This window comes from Zootoca vivipara, chromosome 2, assembly GCF_963506605.1.
Source record: "Zootoca vivipara chromosome 2, rZooViv1.1, whole genome shotgun sequence".
Taxonomy (NCBI): domain Eukaryota; kingdom Metazoa; phylum Chordata; class Lepidosauria; order Squamata; family Lacertidae; genus Zootoca; species Zootoca vivipara.
The window spans coordinates 106,703,778-106,726,499 of NC_083277.1; the positions used below are offsets into that span (position 1 = coordinate 106,703,778).

General features: G+C 44.8%; 1 protein-coding gene across 2 annotated transcripts in view; it reads right to left on the reverse strand.

Annotated features, from left to right (window-relative positions):
* Positions 1–20,574, reverse strand: part of RAB11FIP4 (RAB11 family interacting protein 4) — a 194,588-nt gene extending 174,014 nt beyond the window's left edge. Inside the window, exon 1 of one of the 2 annotated variants that reach the window (XM_035103841.2) lies at positions 20,305–20,574. In XM_035103841.2, the coding sequence (XP_034959732.2) occupies positions 20,305–20,457 (153 nt within the window). In that variant the 5' untranslated portion in view covers positions 20,458–20,574. The remainder of the gene's footprint in view (positions 1–20,304) is intronic. The other variant, XM_035103842.2, reaches the window with a different exon arrangement.
* Between the last annotated feature and the right edge of the window lie 2,148 nt (positions 20,575–22,722).

A 22,722-nucleotide genomic window follows, 5' to 3' on the forward strand; every position in this document is an offset into this window, starting at 1 on the left:
TCTTTTCCAATCATTTTATTTTCGGAAGAATCCAGCGCTCTCCGCCTTCGGCTTGAAGCTTCTCCCTGCTAGAATAACGTTGCCGCTCAAAATGGCCCCCGCGACTTCTACCCTCCTCGCTCCGGAGCTCTTATTAGAGCTAGCCGAAGAGTTGGGGAGTCCGGATTGGGTCTGTGCCGAGCAAATTGCCCTCGGGACGCCCTTCCCGAGGTTCTAAGGGGCGCAGCGTCGCTCTCGCTGCCCTCCCCACTCCTAGCAGAGACGGGCCGTCTCGGAGACGAGACGAAACCCCGCCGATCGACGCTGGCGCTGAATCCGGAAGCCCAGAGTTGTTTACATTCTTACCCGATTGCACTTGCTCTCATTACTACCTCAAATTTACAGGTGGATAACGAAGGCCAATAAGTAATAATCTGTCCTAATCCATGGGACAGATGGAAACTGAAACCTGGTCTTCCAGTCTGAAGTCCAACACTATTGCCTCTAGTTTTGTCAAGTTATTCCCACCCCATCTCTCCCCATTAGAAATTCCTGAGTAAAAACACACATATCCAAATCCTAGGACTGTCCTCTGGGCTTAACTAGATGAAACAGGCATTTAGCTCTTTGATTTGTAAACAGGGAAAACAACATTTTCTTTCTTTAATTTTATTTTTTATTTCATAGAATCATAGAGTTGGAAGAGACCACAAGGGCCATCCAGTCCAACCCCCTGCCAAGCAGGCAACACCATCAAAGCATTCCTGACAGATGGCTGTTAAGCCTCTGCTTAAAGACCTCCAAAGAAGGAGACTCCACCACACTCCTTGGTAGCAAATTCCACTGCTGAACAGCTCTTACTGTCAGGAAGTTCTTCCTAATGTTTAGGTGGAATCTTTTTTCTTGTAGTTTGAATCCATTGCTCCGTGTCCGCTTCTCTGGAGCCGCAGAAAACAACCTTTCCCCCTCCTCTATATGACATCCTTTTATATATTTGAACATGGCTATCAAATCACCCCTTAACCTTCTCTTCTGCAGGCTAAACATACCAGCTATTTTCTCATTTTACATACCTTTTAACAAAGAAAAAACAACTGTACAACTGTACACAAAAAAACCACCTACATTTCTATCAGCATCCCTCCCTTCCTTTCTGCGAATAAAAAAATTCCTTCAGTAGCACCTTAAAGACCAACTAAGTTTATATTTTGGTATGAGCTTTCGTGTGCATGCACACGAAAGCTCATACCAAAATATAAACTTAGTTGGTCTTTAAGGTGCTACTGAAGGAATTTTTTTATTTTGCTTGGACTCAGACCAACACGGCTACCTACCTGTAACTTCCTTTCTGCGGTTACATATTTTATATCTTTCATCCACTGCATATCAAATTTATACCTAAATACCAATATCACAATCTCATTATTATTCTTTTTAATTATCTCTAACTGCACCAGTCAACTCTGCTAACATTTAAAGTCATTTACAGTGTATCTTCAAATAGCAAATATATTTTCTCCACTCATAAAAATGAATGTCATAGTCATAAAAATTCCCATCATCCCTGACCACTGGTCCTCTTAGCTAGGGATCATGGGAGTTGTAGGCCAAAACATCTGGAGGGTCGCCTGATCTAAAGCTACCCAGCTCAGGGAGCACCCTGTATTGCTCAGAAGGGGTGGCATATTGCCTTGAACGGAATGCAAGTTCCCTTCCAACAATCTGCTCAACAAAGCTTAAGTAGTCAAAAAGCCTCCAATAAGTGCAAAAAGGCCCCCTTTAGACGCAGAATTCTGGGAATGTTTAAGGAACTTTTAAAGCAAACCCAGAGAGTGAGAATAGAGGTTTGGTGGGGGGCAGGATGAGGAATGCACCACAGAGCATCACAATTACAATGTACAGTGGTACCTTGGTTCTCAAACTTAATCCGTTCCGGAAGTCTGTTCCAAAACCAAAATGTTCCAAAACCAAGGCCCGCTTTCCCATAGAAAGTAATGTGAAACGGATTAATCCATTCCAGACTTCTTAAAAACAACCCCTATAACAGCAATTTAACATGAATTTTGCTATCTAACAAAAACATTGATCCATGAAATGAAAGCAATAAACAATGTACTATACTATAAAATAAATAAGACAGTATTGTAGCTAAAAAAATTTTTTTTAGATAGTCATTGGATGGGGGGGGGGGCTTTTATCCATTTCCGCAGTCACACAATCAATCAATCAATCAATCAGTAGCTGAAGTGGGTTCCACACAGCCACAAAAACAAATTAACTGAAAAAGCCTTAAAAACAAAAACGCAAAATAAATAGCAAAAATAAAAGCGCCAAACTTAATCCGTTCCGGACGTCCATTTGACTTCTGAAATGTTCAAAAACCAAGGCACAGCTTCTGATTGGTGCAGATGCCCCGGAAACAATAGCCGACAACCACATCAGATGTTCGGCTTCCAAAAAACGTTCGAAAACCGGAACACTAACTTCTGGGTTTTCGGCGTTTGAGAACTGAGGTACCACTGTAGTAAACGGAGCAGAACAGAGAGGTGGGAGGTGCTGAATTTTGGCCTTGCAAAGGGTGCCATCAAGCTCTTCACACACGAAAAAGTCTACAGCTTTGTAAAGGAATGGCTAACTGGCTAACCACTTGTTTAAAAAGCCTGATATAAGACAATACTGGTATATTTTCCTTTCCAGTGCTTTTTTTCTGGAGATTCTCAAGGCTATGCAGCACCAGCCCCTTTTTTTTCTATAAGATAAGCACCGGTTTAAAATGTGGCACTTGCTTCATAATGATTACCGGCTCCCTTCCCCCCCCCACCCCCAAGAAGAAAGGCACTGCTCCTTTCCCATGTTTCCTATCTCTGCACTGTAATTTGACTCGTCATTCTGCTCGGCTGCATTATATTTTAATGAGCTGTGTATTTTTATTAGATGTTGCCTTGATTGTTTTACATACAATGTTAGATGCTCTGCTGCTTCTTTCAGAGCCATGAAATGGGATACACTTTATAAACAATGGGTCAATATGTCTACTCAAACCTATGTCTACTCAGAAGCAGGACCTTCCACGGTCAACAAGACTTCCTCCACAGTGATGTAGGACTAAAGCCACACAATACTGCAGTGGGACAGGGGCAAGACCTTTTCTGTTCTCTCGTGGAAGTCCCTCCTTGAGAAAACTCAACACATATGTTCGGAAGACAAGTAAAAACGTACGTATTCAGGGAAAGAACTCTATACTCTTTCCTCCCCACCTGCACCGTAATGCCGATGCTATATTGCCTAGAAATGAGAATGGATTCCTTTAAACTATTTTAAATTATTACAAAACAAAAGGTACTCCTATCATGAGATAAAGTGAGTCAGCCAACAAAGAATCACGAATTCACTTTACTCAGCTAAACATAGAAAAAGATGTGTGTGTGTTTTTTTAAAAAAGAAATCTCTTTTATTCTTCTAACGTGTTGGCTGCTGACAGATCAGCTATGCAAAGTTGATGACACAGCTCGGAGATCAAAAAAGGCCTCTCTTACCAGCCACCATCTTCCCAGAAACATTCATTGTACAACACGGCACGTAATTCATTGTAGCTGATCTACATAATACGCCTTCCAGAGCTTAATGACGCTGAGGAGAAAGAAAACTCCACATGCAGGAGAAATCTGAATATCAACAGGAATAAAAAATTTCTGAAGATTGTCCAGACAGTGAAGAATGCCAATTTATGCTTGGAAACCGAAAATCGTCAGGCACAAAAGGAAAAAAGACAACCTATAAAATATGCAACCAATTATGCAAAGGAACAGATGTCTAAACACACAAATTTCATGCTCTGTCTCCCAAAGAATACAAAATGGAAGGCTTCGCTAGTTCAAGGAGGAAGTGTCTCCTTGATCCTTGCCTATCTTGGCTTATAAAAGCTAGCCGGGAAGGGCTGGGCGATGGGCTTCACGGGGTGGTGAATGCTTCTCTCTGTGAGGAAGCCTTCCCAAACCCACTGAAAGAGGCGGTTATCAAACTGCTTCTTAAAAAACCATCTTTAGATGCGGCCACTATGGCCAACTATCGCCCAGTCTCAAATCTTCCATTCTTGGGCAATGTGATTGAGCGAGTGGTTGCTGAACAGCTCCAGGCACGCATGGAAGAAGCGGACCATTTGGATCCCTTCCAGTCGGGATTCAGGCCTCATCATGGGACGGAAAGAGCCTTGGTCGCACTGGTCGATAATCTCCGGCGGGCTACGGACAAAGGTGAGAGCTGTTTCCTAGTTCTGCCGGATCTCTAGCAGCTTTTGATACCATCGACCATAACATCCTTCTGGACCGTCTAGAGGGGCTGGGAGCTGGGGGCACTGTCATACAGTGGTTCCGCTCCTTCCTCCTGGGCCATATTCAGAAAGTGGGGGGGATGAGTGTTCAGACCCCTGGGCTCTCACTTGTGGGGTGCCTCAGGGCTCTGTCCTCTCCCCCATGCTTTTTAACATCTACATGCAGCTGCTGGGAGAGATCATCAGGGGGTTTGGGCTGGGTGTTCATCTGTATGCGGATGATACCCAGCTCTACCTCTCTTTCAAATCAGAACCAGTGAAGGCAGTGAGGGTCGTGAGTGAGTGTCTGGAGGCGGTTGGAGGATGGATGGCGGCTAACAGATTGAGGTTGAATCCTAACAAGACAGAAGTACTGTTTTGGAGGGACAGGAGGCAGAGGGGTGTGGAGGACTCCCTGGTCCCGAATGGGGTAACTGTGCCCCTGAAGGACCAGGTATGCAGCCTGGGAGTCACTTTGGACTCGCGGTTGTCCATGGAGGGTCAATTCTGTGTCCAGGGCAGCTGCTTACCAGCTTCATCTGGTACACAGGCTGAGACCCTATCTGCCCACAGACTGTCTCACCAGAGTGGTGCATGCTCTGGTTATCTCTCGCTTGGACTACTGTAACACGCTCTATGTGGGGCTACATTTGAACGTGACCCGGAAATTACAACTAATCCAGAATGCGGCAGTGAGACTGGTGACTGGGAGCGGCTGCCGAGACCACATAACATCGGTCTTGAAAGACCTACATTGGCTCCCAGTACACTTCCAAGCACAATTCAAAGTGTTGGTGCTGACCTTTAAAGCCCTAAATGGCCTCGGTCCAGTATATCTGAAGGAGCGTCTCCACCTCCATCATTCTACCCAGACACTGAGGTCCAGCGCCAAGGGCCTTCTGGCGGTTCCCTCGCTGCGAGAAGCCAAGTTACAGGGAACCAGGCAGAGGGCCTGTGGAACACCCTCCCACCAGATGTCAAAGAGAACAACTACCACCAGACTTTTAGAAGACATCTGAAGGCAGCCCTGCTTAGGGAAGCTTTTAATGTTTGATGGATTACTGTATTTTAATATTTCGTTGGAAGCCGCCCAGAGTGGTTGGGGAACCCCAGCCAGATGGGTGGGGTATAAATAATAAATTATTATTATTCTTCTAAAAAGATACGTCAGGCCTGTTTTCACCTTAATCATTATGTGCCAAGGCAAAACATAGGAGTTACAGGAAGGCAGGTGCTTGAGAGAGATGTAAAAATGGCAGTACTTGAAACAGAAACCAAAGGTCATTCAAAGCTTTCCCTTTTCAGTAGCTCTGACATTAGTTTACTATCAGACTCATGCATGCAGTTTCTTGGGGCAGTAGCTAGTTTTTAGCTCCATGAATGGACACTTTTTAACACCTGCCTCTTAGGCATTTTTTGCATGCTGGTCCAATAGCAAACTGAAGCTCACTAGTGCATATTCACTAGGACGTACTTTGACATCATGGAAACAAATGGGAATTGTGCAAAGGTATTCTAGAGGAACACAGAACGTTTTCTTTGTACTGACTGAGTAGGACTACTTGTCTATCTATTCATTGAATCATAGAATTGTAGAGTGGGAAGGGTCCCCAAGGGTCATCTAGTCCACCCCCTGCAATGCTGGACTCTCCATTAAATCACCCATGACAGATGACCATCCAACCTATGCTTTAAAACCCGCAAAGAGCCCAGAACCTTCCGAGGGAGACCGTTCCACTGTCAAACAACTCTTACTGGCTGAAAGTTTTTCTTGATGTTTAATTGGAATCTCCTTTCTTGTAACATGAAGCCATTGGTTAGAGTCCCAGCCTCCAGAGGAGGTGAAAACAAGTTTGTTCCCTCTTCCTGGTGACAGCCCTTCAGATATTTTAATATGGCTATCTTATCTCCTCTTTTCCAGGCTAAACATGCCCAGCTCCTTCAACCGTTCCTCATAAGGCTTGGAAGTGGTGCAAATGTGTCTGAGGCATACCTCTTTTTTAAAAAAAAAATGGAAAGAGAGGACATTTTGGGGTCTGTACACACACACACACACGCACACACACACCACTGAAACAGAGCAGATGAAGTATATCTCAAGGATGAATATGTGTTTACACTACTGAGGCAGCTGAAACCTGATAACAGATTGCTTTGAACTTGCGTGGGGTGAACTGTGCACTTCCTTCTTGGATGGAAAAGCTGGATTGGAATGGGCAGCCAAGAAATAAACTCCAACTACCTTGAAGCTTTGAGACTCAGCTGATGAGACAGGTGATTCCTTCTTAATGAATATATATATACAACAGTAGATTTTGCTGTTGTTGTTGTTAAAACACGCCAAAGCACAAACTGTGTGTTAGTATTATTGGAAAGAGTTCAGCTGAGGTAGGGGTTGCTAATACTGTAAACAGATAACAACCACTGGCAGGATTATTGTAATAACCTGCAGTTCCATAAGAGTATATATTTAAAGAAGATTTAAAAATGAGTTAATTTAGTTAATTGGGCTATGCAAAAGATATTAAAGGAAGTCAAAATGACTGTAAAATCTATGGTGGTGGTGGTGATTTTTTATTTATACCCCCCCCCCAATCTGGCTGGGTTTCCCCAGCCACTCTGGGCGGCTTTCCAACAAAATATTAAAAATACAATAAAACATCAGACATTAAAAACTTTCCTAAACATGAAATGTATTTATCTGAAAAATATAAATAAAATTTAAAAAATGAAATGAAACTAATTAAATGGTGAAAGCTAACGAGACAAGCTATCCATTCTAAAAGCACATTTAGAAATACATAGCAAAGGAATAGGTTTTAGGAGTTAAATGGAAGCCCCCCCCCTTTTTCCTTTCATGTTAAAAGGATTATATAAGCACAGAATGTATAACTTCCAAGAGACTAGATGAGATGCCTTGGGGATTCAGCAATGAATATATACACACCGGCTAATTACCAATCAAAAAGTCATGCACACAAGAGAGGCAAACTAGTACTCACATTTTGCATGTAAACAGAGACAAGGATCTCCTAACATGCCTTTTGTGTCTCCAAATAATTGTTAATTTTATGGGAGTGCAAAGAAACCGTGCCAACTATCAACCATGTAAGGGTGGGAACCGCTACACTAAATGGGGGAAACCCATCAATAATCACCAAATTATCGTTTAGAATATTTATTTTGACTAAGCTAACTAAGGTGGTCAGTGAAATCATTTGAAACTATTAGTTGACGCAGAGGAGGCAAGTACAGTAGTTAAATCAGTACCTTCAGCACTGGGCCTGTGGACAGCTCTATAGGCAGGTATGATGTGGCATTCCATGTCCCCACCCCCCACCCCCAATAAACTTGAGCTTTGCTTTTTAATCTGAAAACTAACTCTGGAAGTTTCAGCCAAGAGCAGAAAAGCAGAGAGAATGGGGACAGGGAGGGGGCTGGGAGAAAGGAGGGCTTGTTAACCCTTTCCCTTCCCATCATTTGATCTCTCAAAATTGCCCTTAGAATCCTAGAAATGTAGAGTTGAAAAAGAGCCCTTCTCCCCAGTGCTTTTCTTCTAGAAAAAAAAGGTGTTGGTGCTGCATACCCCCAGAAAAAAACACCACTGTTTCTCCCTGCAGCTGAACTTCCTCCATAGTGGCCCACAATTTTTGGGGGGGGGACTAGCGCTTCCTGGCCCCACAAAAACACTTTAGCCCAGGCATCCCCAAACTGTGGCCCTCCAGATGTTTTGGCCTTCAACTCCCATGATCCATAGCTACCAGGACCAGTGGTCAGGGATGATGGGAATTGTAGTCCAAAACATCTGGAGGGCCGAAGTTTGGGGGTGCCTGCTTTAGCCTCTTGTCTCTCACTTCCCTGGGACCAAAAGTTAGAATATAGAAGAGAGCTGTGCATTTGTTTCAAGCAGGGGAAAGGTTGGCGTGGAAGCAGCTCCAGAAGAAAAAGCAGTTTGGGGAGATAGCTCTTTAATTAGAAATGTCACCAATGCTGTTTCACCTTCCACGCAACCCATCTCCTCTCTTTTGAAAATGTGTGTGCCCAAACTACATTGGGGGAGTCTGCAGGGACCACACTCTGCAAGGCAAAAAAAAAAAAAGTAGAGAAAATCAGGCACCGATCCTCTGGCTTGCAAACAATGCATTAAGCAGCATTTTCTGTCTCCAATGGCCTATCAATTAAAGTCAAACATATATATGGGGGGGGGGCACTACACAGACCAAAGTAAGGACCTGCTTTGCTTGCAGAAGACATAGACACAGGGCAATCTGCTCTGGACCCACCCCCCACCCCCAGGCAGCAATCATAGGACAAAGACGCCTCTCCTTTCCTCAGGAACAACCCTAAATTGCTGCCACCTGACTTCTGTCTGCTTGGGCAGAGATGGGTTCATTGCAAGTCTCCTTGCACCACTGAAGCCCAAAGGTAGGCCAGCGTTGTGCAACCGTTATGATAGCACATGTCATGGCAACTCATGAACAAAGCACATATTTTGAGTGCCAAAGGTCCCAGATTCAATCCCTGGGTTCCTAAAAGGCGTGAGGCTCATAGACCAGTGCCTATTTGGTAATCTGGCACTGCTGAAGTCACCCCTCTAGGTGTGGATAGTCATTACAGACTGAATTCATCAAATCTAGGATTCATTTCCTTCCATTGTGGCCTTTTGTTCCCAGCAAGTGAGTACATATGGAAGCACATAATTTATTCCCAGAGGGTGAGGTTGAAACATTCTGGATATCATTGCTGAATCTTTCTAGCTCATGCCTTCACTTTACGGTAGGCGGCAGGCTATGATGCCCTCATGTCAAATCACGGCACATTGCTTATCCATGCTAATCAAGTCCTGAAATCACTGGTCAGGCAGTTCAGGTCATAAACAAGCACATACACGCCAACAGCTGAAACTTAACTACTAAAGCTTCTCCCCCAGAAAGCAAATGTGAATAGCTGGAAAAGATTCCACCTATTGAATTTCTCTTGCCACAGAGCTGCTTAAAGCAACAGGGGTCCTATCACACACACACGCCTCCACCACAAATCCTGTTAACAATACACAGTTGTAAAGAGGAAGGCACAAAGCAAATGTACATTCTTGGTAAATAATATCACGCAGCACAGGAAAAAGAAAATCAGAAGTAACACATCACACAGATAACAATAATAAGATAGAACTTTGGACTGGATATGGCTGGACTGGATCTATCTATCCATCTATCAATCTTAAATAGCATCTACAATTTAAAATGGAAGTGAGAGCTGGACCATAAAGAAGGCTGATCGCCGAAGAATTGGTGCTTTTGAATTATGGTGCTGGAGGAGACTCTTGAGAGTCCCGTGGACTGCAAGAAGATCAAACCTATCCATTCTTAAGGAAATCAGCCCTGAGTGCTCCCTGGAAGGACAGATCGTGAAGCTGAGGCTCCAATACTTTGGCCACCTCATGAGAAGAGAAGACTCCCTGGAAAAGACCCTGATGTTGGGAAAGATTGAGGGCACAAGGAGAAGGGGATGACAGAGGATGAGATGGTTGGACAGTGTTCTCGAAGCTATGAACATGAGTTTGACCAAACTGCGGGAGGCAGTGCAAGACAGGAGTGCCTGGCATGTTCTGGTCCATGGGGTCAAGAAGAGTCGGACACGACTAAATGACTAAACAACAAGAAGAAAAGTTTAAAAGCAGGTCTTAAAAGCCAGAGCCCTTGGATATGCTACCACTACAAGGCTGCTGTTGAGAAACCTGTCTCTTTGGTCTAAAGGAGAATAACATGGGCTAACATGTGATCAAGGATAGGGACGCAGGTGGTGCTGTGAGTTAAACCACAGAGGAGCCTAGGGCTTGCTGATCAGAAGGTTGGTGGTTCGAATCCCTGCGACGGGGTGAGCTCCTGTTGCTCGGTCCCTGCTCCTGCCAAGCTAGCAAATTGAAAGCACGTCAAAGTGCAAGTAGATAAATAGGTACTGCTAAAGCGGGAAGGTAAACGGCGTTTCCGTGCACTGCTCTGGTTTGCTAGAAGTGGCTTTGTCATGCTGGCCACATGACCTGGAAGCTGTACGCCGGCTCCTTCGGCCAATAACGCGAGATGAGCGCCGCAACCCCAGAGTCGGTCACGACTGGACCTAATGGTCAGGGGTACCTTTACCTACTGTGATCAAACTCTGATCAACATCTCTGTTGAATACTACTCTAGGCCACATTCACACCAGGCATTTAAAGCACTATGATGCCTTCTCAGAGAACTCTGAGAAGTGTAGCTCTGGGAGGGGCTCTGAGATGAAAGGCTGTTATTTAGTCACCAGGAATCATGAATGGAAGTGTGCTGTTGTCCTCATGTCCTGGCTGTGAGCTACCTATAGGCATCCATTGAAGCTCCCCACCTCCCCACAAGCATGTCTCTCAGGCCACTGAATGTGTATTGTTGTATTTACTTTTCAGCTGCTTCCATTTCCCAAGGCACCCAGTCTACATGTTCCACCAGAAAGAAATTTTAACTAATCTTATTTTAAGATAGAACCTTACTCTTCTTGCTGTGTTGAATCCCTTCCCAATTCTATGCAACCTTTGCTGATTCTTTTCCAGTTAAACAAAGCTGTTACAATGTAAAGCTTTCCCACAGCAGAACACCAGCTCCAGAAATCCCCACTATCTCCCAAAGCAGATACGAAATGAATACAGCAAGGACAAACCAATACACGAGGAAAAGAAGATTTGTTGCAGCACACATTAAATTTGGCAGGGATTTGTTCTGTTTCAGCTGCAAAGATTGATAGCCATAGGATTGGAATAAGAGAGTACCCCGCTCCACGGGAACCGATTCATCAACACAGAAGCTAGGCATTATATAACACCTGTATGCGCACGCACACACACACACACACACAGGGTCTGCCAGACATGTTTTAGGGTCCCAATTGGCTGTTCTGCACCAATCAAGAGAGGCAAATGAGGATGCCTTGAAATGTTGCAGATGAAATGCTCAGAGCACACAAACACCCCACACAAGACAAGAACTACTTGCATTGGTTCCCGATACTGTATTAGGAACTTCTTGATTCTTCTCGGTTCCAGTTCAAGAGCTGCCTGCAGCAGTCAGTTGGCTGCTGGCTTTTCTCTGTAAGCTCCTCATTAAAGAAATTCCCAGCTGGTTGTGTAGCCTCCCTGTGACTTCACAACATGCACTCCATCTTATTTCTCTGGCTCTCAAGGGACCAATTAGGGACCCAGGAAGCTGCCATACTGAGTCAGATCATTGGTCCAGTCTACACACTGACTGGTAGCAGCTCTCCAGGGTTTCAGACAGGGAGTATCTCCCTGTCCTGCCAGGAGATGCCAGAGATAGAACCCATGACCTTCTGCATGCAAAGCAGATGTTCCACAGCTGAGCTACAGCCCTGGCCCTAATGCCAAGTGACCACTTGAACTGTGCAATATACAACTTTTATGATGGAGAAAGAAAGTCTTGGGCAGGCATGACCAAACTTGGACCTCTGGATGTTTTGGGACTACAATTCCCATCAACCCCGAGTTTCTTTGGAGGTTCTAGCAGGGGAGCGCAGCTATCGTATACCCTTGACCGAAGAACGGTACACTCCTTCTATCTGGGATGGTCGTCCTCTTCCACTGAGCGCGCAGCTTCGGGAGGGACGCACATGGAGCGGTGAGGGAGGGAGGGGACATCCGCCTAGCCAGCCAGATCAGCCGAATCAACCCTGGCGATCAATGGGGTGACAGATGCCGCAGCCAAATTGCCCTCACATCCTGCGAGATAAGAGTGAGTAACAAAGCCGAATGACGGGAGGGAGGGAAGTCACAGCGCGGCAGAGCGAAATGAATTGATATGGGTGAATATAAGAGGAAATGTATTTTTTTATATAAAAAAACTTGTTTTTGTTTATTTGGAAAATTTAATAGAAATTGTTTATTAAAAAAACAATTCCCATCATCCCTGGCCACTGGTCCTGTTAGCTAGGGATGATGGGAGTTGTAGTCTGAAAACATCTGGAGGGCCAAATTTGGCCGTGCCTGGTCGTGGGTAACCAGTGTCATAGAGTATTCGTCAGGGGTGGGGAACTGGACTCACCAAGTGAGCTGGATTTTCCCCCTCCTCCACTCCCTGTGGACCAAGTTTGAAAGTAGGTGGGGCCATCTACCTGTCCATTGCATGACATCATGCACATGAAGGAGTGTCTCCACCCCCATCGTTCAGCCCGGACACTGAGGTCCAGCTCCAAGGACCTTCTGGTGGTTCCCTCACTGTGAGAAGTGAGGTTACAGGGAACCAGGCAGAGGGCATTATTGGTAGTGGCGGGGCGGCTGCCCTGTGGAATGCTCTCCCATCAGATGTCAAGGAAATAAAGAACTATCTGGCTTTTAGAAGACATCTGAAGGCAGCCCTGTTTAGGGAAGTTGTAATGTTTGATCTTTTATCGTGTTTTTAATATCCTGTTGGGAGCTGCCCAGAGTGGCTGGGGAGGCCCGGCCAGATGGGTGGGGTATAAGTAATAGAATAAAATAATAATAATAATAATAATAATAATAATAATAATAATAATAATAATAATAATGTATGCTTAGGTGAAATGTGAGCCACAGTTCCGATGAAGACTACTTTACTGACATTGAAGACTCTGGACCCTGAATCTGGTTTCCTGCCCACCTCCATCAGAAATACAGTAAATAACAGGGCCTTTTCACCTGTGGCACCCAAGACATGAAACAGCTTCCCAGTCTGAAGGAAGCTCCTCCTGGTTCCTTTATTGCTCATTGTTTAGATGGAACGAAAGACTGATTTCAGACAATTTTTGTACCGTAGGTTACCAACCTGCAGATCTTTTATGCTGCTAGTGCTTTTAAAGTTTTTTTAAAAAAACAACATTAGTTTTCATTGATATTTTGCTCTTTTTTGTATGTTCTCTGCTTTTTGTTGATACCTTGATTTATTATCATGTATTGTTTTATTTTAGATTGAAACCGCCTTGAATATTTTGATTCCAAATCACCTTTAACATGTTAAATGTCAACAAAGAAATGAACACAATGTATCACAATTATATATTTAAATGCTGCAATAAAAGAGAATTTCAGACAGTGCCATTTCCCCCACCTTTGTACCATGAAACAAACCATGTTTCCAGTTTCTAGAAGCTGCTAGGAACCTTGTTTTTCTCTTGTATTAGTCAACTCTGCCAAACATATCAGCTCTTTTAAAATTGACCAGCACTGGCCTTTTCCCTTCTTCACCTTATCTACACAGGCAGGAAAAATCATAAATACTTTCCACTTTAGATCATCTGCAAGCAGGAATCCTGACTGAAACCAAATTTCAGGAACTCCTTCATTCCATTTGCTGCACAAACTACACTTAATTATTATGTTTTAAGCGAGCAGTTCGGTTTCATGATTAGATGCATGAATTATTGGTGGTTTTGCCAAGATTTCTAGCATCCTTTGGCACATTACAGGTTAAGTTATTGCACTTTCTATTCCATAAAGGGTTGAACTTTTAATCCTCTTAGGCTCAGCTCGGCTGCCTCCTTTGCAGAGCTTAAAATATCTACACCCAACGCATAACAGGTACACTCATCCCAGAATGTGCACTGGGGTTGCCGCTGAACCATCTTAGAGTTGCAAATTAGAATCTATTAGAATCTCCTAAAATGCCTTTCCCCCTCAAGCTGCATCAGTCCCCTGGTACCTCGGTTTCCAACAGGGGTCAGCAACCTTTTTCAGCCGTGGGCCGGTCCACCGTCCCTCACACCATGTGGTGGGCCGGACTATATTTTGGAGAGAGAAAAACATGAACGAATTCCTATGCCCCACAAAGAACCCAGAGATGGATTTTAAATAAAAAGGACACATTCTACTCATGTAAAATCATGCTGATTCCCGGACCGTCCGTGGGCCGGATTGAGAAGCCTATCCGTGGGCCGGATTGAGAAGCCTACCCCTGGTTTACAAACTTAATCTGTTCCAGAAGTCCATTCTTGAACCGAAACCGTTCTTAAACCAAGGCGCGCTTTCCCTAATGAGGCCTCCCGCCGCCGGTGCCCTTCCACCATTCGGCTTCTGTTCGTAGACCATTCGCAAACCGGGACACTACTTCCGGTTTTGCGGAGTTCGTAAACCGAATCATTCATAAACGGGGCTGTTCTTAAACCAAGGTACCACTGTAATGGGAGAGGATGGGGTAAGAGGCACCTGCAAGACCTTTTCTCTTCTATGCAATTCTTCAAAAGGAATATAGTCTCTCAGGCCTCACTCCTCTGCGGTCTTCCACTAAAAGTTCAGTGCTCATCACAAAGAGGGTAACCTTCTAACACCCTGGCTCCCATCCATATTTGAATTGCACTGTTATTTACATCATGACAGCCTAATCCATGGGTAGGCAACCTAAGGCCCGGGGGGCCTGATCCAGCCCAATCGCCTTCTAAATCCGGCCCGCAGGTGGTCCGGGAATCAGCATGTTTTTACATGAGTAGAATGTGTCCTTTTATTTAAAATGCATCTCTGGGTTATTTGTGGGGCATAGGAATTCATTCAATTTTTCTTCCCAAAATATAGCCCGGCCACCCACAAGGCCTGAGGGACAGTGGACTGGCCCCCTGCTGAAAACGTTTGCCGACCTCTGGCCTAATCCTAGGACTTGCTGAGGAAAGGGCAAAAAATGTTATCAATGAAACGCCAAAAACAAAACAATGAAGCAACTCAGGGCAGCACAACCGCATTTGTGTAGCTACACTATCCAAGGCTTGTCATTATTATTATTATTATTTAAATTGATACACTGCCTTATACCGGTAGGTCTTAGGGCAGTTCACAGGATAAAAACCACAATATAAAAACACAAAATACATAATCAAAATAAAAATTAGAACAACCCAAAACGCTCCCATCCAAACACATTTTTGAAGGGCATTGAATGTCAATCAACCAAAGGCCTGGGAGCAGCCATAGGCAAACTCGGCCCTCCAGATGTTTTGGGACTACAACTCCCATTATCCCTAGCTAACAGGATCAGTGGTCAGGGATGATGGGAATTGTAGTCTCAAAACATGGAAGGCCAAGTTTGCCTATGCGTGCCTGAGAGGAATGTTTTTGCCTGGCACCTAAAGGTGTATAATGAAGGTGCCAGGCGAACCTCCCTGGGGAGAGCATTCCAGACGGGGGGCCACTGCAGAGAAGGCCTGTTTAGAGCTCCCATATCTTTAAGAATTTTTAAATATTTATATTTTATTAAGGTGATTTCAGTTAAAAGAAATAAAGTGATACAGGAAAAAGAAGGAGGACAAGTGAGAGGGAGGACAACAACGATACATATAAAAATGAAAATATACCCCCCAAAAAGCAATATACAATATCCTCATACATTCTTGTATAAATTGGTATAGTGTTGTTGTCCTGGTGCTTAAAGGTAAAGGTAAAGGGGCCCCTGACCATCAGGTCCAGTCATGTCCGACTCTGGGGTTGCAGCGCTCATCTCGCTCTATAGGCCGAGGGAGCCAGCGTTTGTCCGCAGACAGCTTCCGGGTCATGTGGCCAGCATGACAAAGCTGCTTCTGGCGAACCAGAGCAGCGCACGGAAACTGTGTTTACCTTCCCGCCGGAGCGGTCCCTATTTATCTACCTGCACTTTGATGTGCTTTTGAACTGCTAGGTGGGCAGGAGCTAGGACCAAGCAATGGGAGCTCACCCCATTGCAGGGATTCGAACCGCCGACCTTCTGATCAGCAAGCCCTAGACTCTGTGGTTTAACCCACAGCGCCACCTGGGTCCCTTGTCCTGGTGCTTATGTAAATGCTAATAGCCTACTACATTTTGTATAAACTCATTCCAAATGTTAACATATTTATACATACAGAGTTTGCGCCTTTAAGCAGTCCGTTCATAAATTGCCAGCGACGTCATATTGTCAGTTCATTGACTGAAGGGTATAATATCTTTATTTTCCCAGTTCCTCAATATCAATCTCTTGGCCACCATTAGGGCACGGAAAATCCATTTCCATTGTTGATAATTTCCATACTGCAGGTATATAATTCAATAAAATATTCTCCACTGAAATATATCTTTAAGAATTGGAAAAAATGCCAAATGCAGTACAGTGGTACCTCGACATACAAACGACTTGACAAACTAATTTTTCGACTTACGAATGGGGGTAATGGCTGTGCGCTTACGAATGTCTCGACATCCGGGGGGAAACTGCAGCGGTTTTAGATAGGGATTTTTCGACTTATGAATTTTTCCGTTTTCAATGCATTCCTATGGGAAATCGCATTTCCAATGGCGTTTTTCGACTTACGAATTTTTCAACTTACGAAGGTGCCTTCGGAACGGATTAAATTTGTAAGTCGAGGCACCACTGTATTTTTCACCTGGTCCCCAGATCCTCTCAAGGACTGTCTACTCCTATGAAATCCTGTCCGATTATTCACATCGTCTCTGGTGGTCCTATTCCTAATGGCTCCACCATTCAAGACCCCATGGGCCATCACAGGAAATAGTACCAACTTGTGAGTCACTCATAATTAGTGGCACTTAGGTTGTGGAACTTCCTCATAAGAAAAGCTTACCTGGCTTCCTTCCTTGTAGGCATCAGACAAAAAAAACCTTACAATTTTGTGAAACTTTTGAGGTTGCACATTAATTGTTTCGGTTCCCTGCAGTTTCAGCTTCACTTTTATTTTTATGTCTATAGATACAGACAGTGGCGTAGCAAGGGGGAGCGATGGGGGTGGTTCGCCCCAGGTGCCACCATGGAAGGGGGTGTGACACTCGGTGCCCCCCACTGGAAACATTTTTTTTCTGTTGCATGAGATTTTTCAACTGCTCTTATATGTTTTTTCAATGCTGATTTCATATCTGAAGTCAGTTTTGTTCTGTAAGCTCCAGCTTTTTTGCAATTCATGTTTTTCACTTTTCACCAGAGCCAGAGCCGCGTGGGGGGGGTGTGTGACAAAAAATTCCGCTCCGGGTACCACCTGGGCTTGCTACGCCTCTGGATACTGATATTCTTAGTTGCACCCTGTTGCTATGTCCAAAGCTGGTTTAAATAAATACGTGTGTTCTTGTCTTTCAATTCTTGTAAGCCACCTTGTGGATCTTTCTGATGGAAAGATGGCATATATATGAATAAATGAAAGCTGCACCTGCTAAAAATTATTTGTCTCCATTAGAGGTGGCGAACCTATGGCCCTCCAAGTGCTTTTGGACTACAAATCCCATCATCCACAGCCAGCATGGACAAATAGTCAGGGATGGTGGGAGTTGTAGTCCAACAACATATATAAGTTTCAAAAAAAAAGATGATTTAGCTGTTTGTGCAAGGACAGCAGCTAGGATTCTTTATGCACCAAAATGGGAGGAGGAAGAAGTTCCCACCAAAGAAGAATATGTGATGGACTATGCAGAATAGGCAAAGTTAATAGCCAAAATAAGAGAACCTAATGATGATATTATTATTTTTGGTAAAAGAATAGAAGATTTTTTCGGGTTACTTAAAGAAATACCATAATATGATGAACTCTTGAGCAGGATTTGAACTATGAGCAACAGAAGGAATTAAAGATTGTATTATTGTTATTATGGTATAAGAGATAGAAGATAGGTAAAGTTAAAGGGACCCCTGACCATTAGGTCCAGTCGTGACCGACTCTGGGGTTGCGGCGCTCATCTCGCGTTATTGGCCGAGGGAGCCGGCGTACAGCTTCCAGGTCATGTGGCCAGCAAGACAAAGCCACTTCTGGCGAACCAGAGCAGTGCATGGAAACACCGTTTACCTTCCCACTTGGAGTGGTACCTATTTATCTACTTGCACTTTGACGTGCTTTCGAACTGCTAGGTTGGCAGGAGCAGGAACCGAGCAACGGGAGTTCACCCCATCACAGGGATTCGAACCGCCAACCTTCTGATCAGCAAGCCCTAGGCTCTGTGGTTTAACCCACAGCGCCACCTGTGGATAGAAGATAGGGTGCAGCAAACGGGGACAACTAAAAACACTATGGAAAATGGGGTGGGGAGTCTACAAAGCAAAAGAAAAAATTACTTTGTATGCAAGTCTGTACGTTAAACTTTTGAAAATTTAATTATATATATATATAGATATATAGATATAAAATAGAAGGCTGAATATTCCCCTGATCTGATGTTTTAGTGTCTTCAGATCCAGCAAGGAAGTTAAAACCACGAATCTCAAACATACCTAAGGCAGGCATAGGCAAACTCGGCCCTCCAGATGTTTTGGGACTACAGCTCCCACCACCTCTAGCTAACAGGACCAGTGGTCATGGATGATGGGAACTGTAGTCTCAAAACATCTGGAGGGCCGAGTTTGCCTTTGCCTGGCGTAAGGTGACATCGCTGCCTTTGAAACTACTATCACTCAAGGGAGTCAATGGGCATTTTAAGTAAAACATGATGTTATCTTCTGGAGGTCATAGATAAATGTGGCCCTCCAGACGTTGTTGGACCACAACTCCCATCATTCCTTACCATTGACAAAGCTGGTTTGGGTTGATGGGAACTGGAATCCAACATCATCTCTGGAAGGCAAACCAAAAACACCTATGATACCCAAACCAGTTTTGATGTCCAGTAGTTTCATTCAGCTCCAAAGTAAGTTATGGTCTTCAAACCAATTACAATTCTCATAATGGTTTTGGGGCTTTGAAGCTCAAGGGTCTTCTGTTCTGTACAATACATTCATTGGATACCTTGATAAAGCTACCAACCTAATTGACACTTCATATCAGAGCAAAGGGAAAACAAAAATGAACCAAGTTCAAACACTTTGATCAAGTACAGAAGCCCTCTCCATATTCACATCAAAAGAAATTGTCAGCAAGACCAATACCAAAAACTTCCAACATTCCCTCTTTGTGGGATGCCTGTAGGCTGTTTTAGAGAAAGAAACTGTGTTCTAGTCCTGTTCAGCAATCACGCAAATACGGTAGTTTGAAGAGCTTGGCCCTAAAGATATTGACATTCTTCACATAATCACCCAATGAAACAAGTCAACTGCTAGTGAGATCAGCCAATTAAAAAAAGAGAAAACCAACAGCAGGTAACAACTATACTAGTGGCCAGGGGAGCAGGGATGGGTAAGAAATAAGGTTGCTGCTGTTGTTTTTAGTATAGTAGGCTATGGGAAGAATATAGGGAAGATGAGAAAAAAGTCTGTCCAAAATCTGAAACACGGAAGACGTGACTAAGGAGCAAACATGTGATGGTCAATTGCAAGTAAGGGGGTGGGGAAGGCAATTCTCCCAACAGGGATTCAGTTTTCATTGCAATAACTGCTTTTAAAGTGCCGTGCACATTATCTCCCTGCCAAAGGCTATTGGTGAAATGTTGCAACTACATGCAGGATTCAGGGCCATAAATTTATCTCAAGTCATTTGGAAGCATAGAGCTATGAAACCAGGGGTGGCCAATGTGGGCTTAGTAAGACGTCACTCCGCTCCACAGATTTCCATGCAAGTACATTCCGTTCTGTGACACAGGGATATACCTCCAAGTCCTGACTAGGGCACTTGGTGCTTCTATGGGGTTCAGAGCCAAGGACATATCAGAGCAGAGTCTCTGTTCCCTCCAACGCACCAGTCTTCTGTACGAACCTCCAATTCCCCCCAAGACGAAGGGTGCTCCCTTAGCAAGTATTTTCTAAAGTACAGGCCATGAAGATAGAAGCCAGCACAAAGGCCCACCAACTTACTTAAACATATGGCAACCACAGCAGTGAGGAAAAGGCCCTCTGCACATGCTCTGAGGCATGCCCTTATTCCACACATTCCAGGACCAATGCACACCATTTCTGAAATCCTGAGACCCATCCTGTGATGTAAGAGATATGTATCATTCTGATAGAATTGGGGGTTGTGGGTGAGAGGGCGCAGTCTCAGAAATAGGGATTTGTAGGAGCGCCAAGGATGATCCATAAGGCTGGGTCCCCCCAGTTCTTAAATATCCTGCAGGAACGGAGGTTCCCCACCCACCAAGTTGCCGGCGGACCCCGCCTTACCTCATCCCCCTGGCCAAACTGCAGCCCCAGGGCGACGAAGTGCTCCACCCGGATGAAGCCGTCGGCGTCCTCATCGCACACATCGAAGACCTCCTTGAGCTTCCGCAAGAACTGCATCAGGTTCGGTAGCTCCCCGAGGCCACTGGGCTCCATGGCGCCCTTTGGGGATTAGCTGGACGCCGCCGCGGGCGAGAGGTTCTCCCAGTCCATCACCGCAGGAGGAGAAGCGGCGGAGGAGGAGGCGGCAACGGCGGCGGCAGCAGCAGCCATGATCTCGGCAGGCGAGCGGCTCCTGCTCTTCTCTCGCCTTCAGCCTGAACAGCTTCTGAATGACATCAGCAAAGGGAGGAGAAAGGCGCGCGGGAGGGGGCGGCGGAGGGAGGAACAATGGCTAGAGGAGGAGGAGGCAGGGCGCGAGGGGACCAGCTCGCGGGGGACGAAGGATGCACATCAAAGAAGATGCCCGCGGCCGCCCAGGGGATGCGAGCGCTGGGTACCACCAGGGGGCGAGGCTGCCGGTCCGGCGGCGCGTGCCATCTCTCCTCAATTCTTCCTCTGTCTCCCTCTCACACACGCACGCACTCAACCTTCCGTTTTCACGTTTCTGATAGGCCGGATTCGTTTACAAGAAGAGCTACCGCCAAACTCGGCACCTGAGCCGTCGGCATACATTAAAAAGCGAGAAGCGCATGTGCGAGATTGCATTCGAGGGGTTGTGGTTCCCTCCCTTGACATCCTTGCACTGCTCTGTTATATATACCTACAATCAGTTTTCTGCAGTTTATTTAGATACCCCCCCACCCGCCTTTCAACAGCTGGTTTTGGCAGACGTGAGGATTGCATTCCGCATGAGAGACGGGGGAGGTGGACGGAGTCAAGGGTGCTAATCTAGGTTAATTGGCGTGGTCTTCAAATGTGAGGTTGTGTATGTGGCATTAAGAAAATATCTCTCCCACCCTCAGCATAGAAGCCAACTCCTAGGGGCCGAGGTCCCTTCAGACCCACCCCCAATAAAATATTTGAGGGGGCCACCCCAAAAAAAGACAGCTGATGGGCATTGCCATTCAAATGGTGTGCATGTGCCACATAATGTGATCGATTGTGCAGGGTGGGGCTCATATGGGGCCCCTCAATATTTTTTTCAAGTTGACACCCCTTTATAATCATCTGGGTTGTGAGTACAGCTAACTGTGTTGGTTGAAGCGTTTAAAGATGCCAGACTCGAACCAGGAAGACACAGAGCCAGCTTTCTGCTAACTAGGAGACCTTGGGGTTTTTGTTTTTTGTTTTGCTATCTCTCAACCTAACCTACCTAACAGGGTTGTTGTGAAGATGAAATGGAGAAGGGGCAAATCATGCACATTGCCTCGAGCTCCTTGGAGGAATGGTGATTTTAAAAATATGATTCAATATTATGGAGTGAATAGTCTTTACAAGCATGCTGGGTTTATACCAGCATGTCACGCTTAATTTAAACCAAGATTGGCCTCACCCAGGACATGTCAGGTGGTAAATTGTTAGGACCCCAATCTCAGGACTAACCATGGAGTAACTTCCATTGACATATGTGGAGCTCATTTTCCATTTTCCTAGTGGGACAGTGATGTCTTCAGTGATGACTGGATACATTGAATATGATCATATGAAATAGTCCTCAGACATGAGTTGTTACCTATTCTGGAAAGGGAAGAGTGAAGAACCATTGCTCATGTGCAGGTGGCAATTCCTTTCGATGCATTCACATCAAAAATTGCCCCATTCACCAGCATTTCAGAATGAGAAAAGACCAAAAAAAGAACCCTCAAACCAAAAACCTTGAGCTGGAATAATATTTCACACAAAAACGGCTTTCGAATTTGGGTCCCAGATTTTGCATGTTTACCATTTTAATATTTTCTTTTTAACTACTTGATTTTAAGGGGCATGGTGGTGGTAGCTGGGGGGGGAACATATATTTATAGGTAACAGTAATTGGTAATAATTAGCCAAATTCAGCCCCTTGTACCGTATTAGGAAAATATATACAGGTGTGGGTTTCACACACTCCACTAGTAAACACCTTGTTACACATCCCTAAATCAAATCTTCCACAGCTGGGAGGCATGTAAATTAGGCAGGATCCAGAGATCAACAGCTCAGGTATCCCAGGGAACTAATGTATTAGCTGTGAAGAGCTGGGACTAGAAAGAAAAAAAAGAGACTTTTGCTGCTGCTAGATTTCCAGCCGTGTAAATCTTGATTACAGCCTTCGATGCAAGTGCTGGGATTCTTGTGAAATCCAGGTACTTGAGGGCTTGGACTCTCGCCAGGATTTCTGCAGCTTGATAGCTGGGCCCTGCCTGTTAATGAGTTCACACTGTGCCATTACAGCTGTTTTTACATTACCTGAGATTTTTATGAGTGATGTTTTGAAGAGCA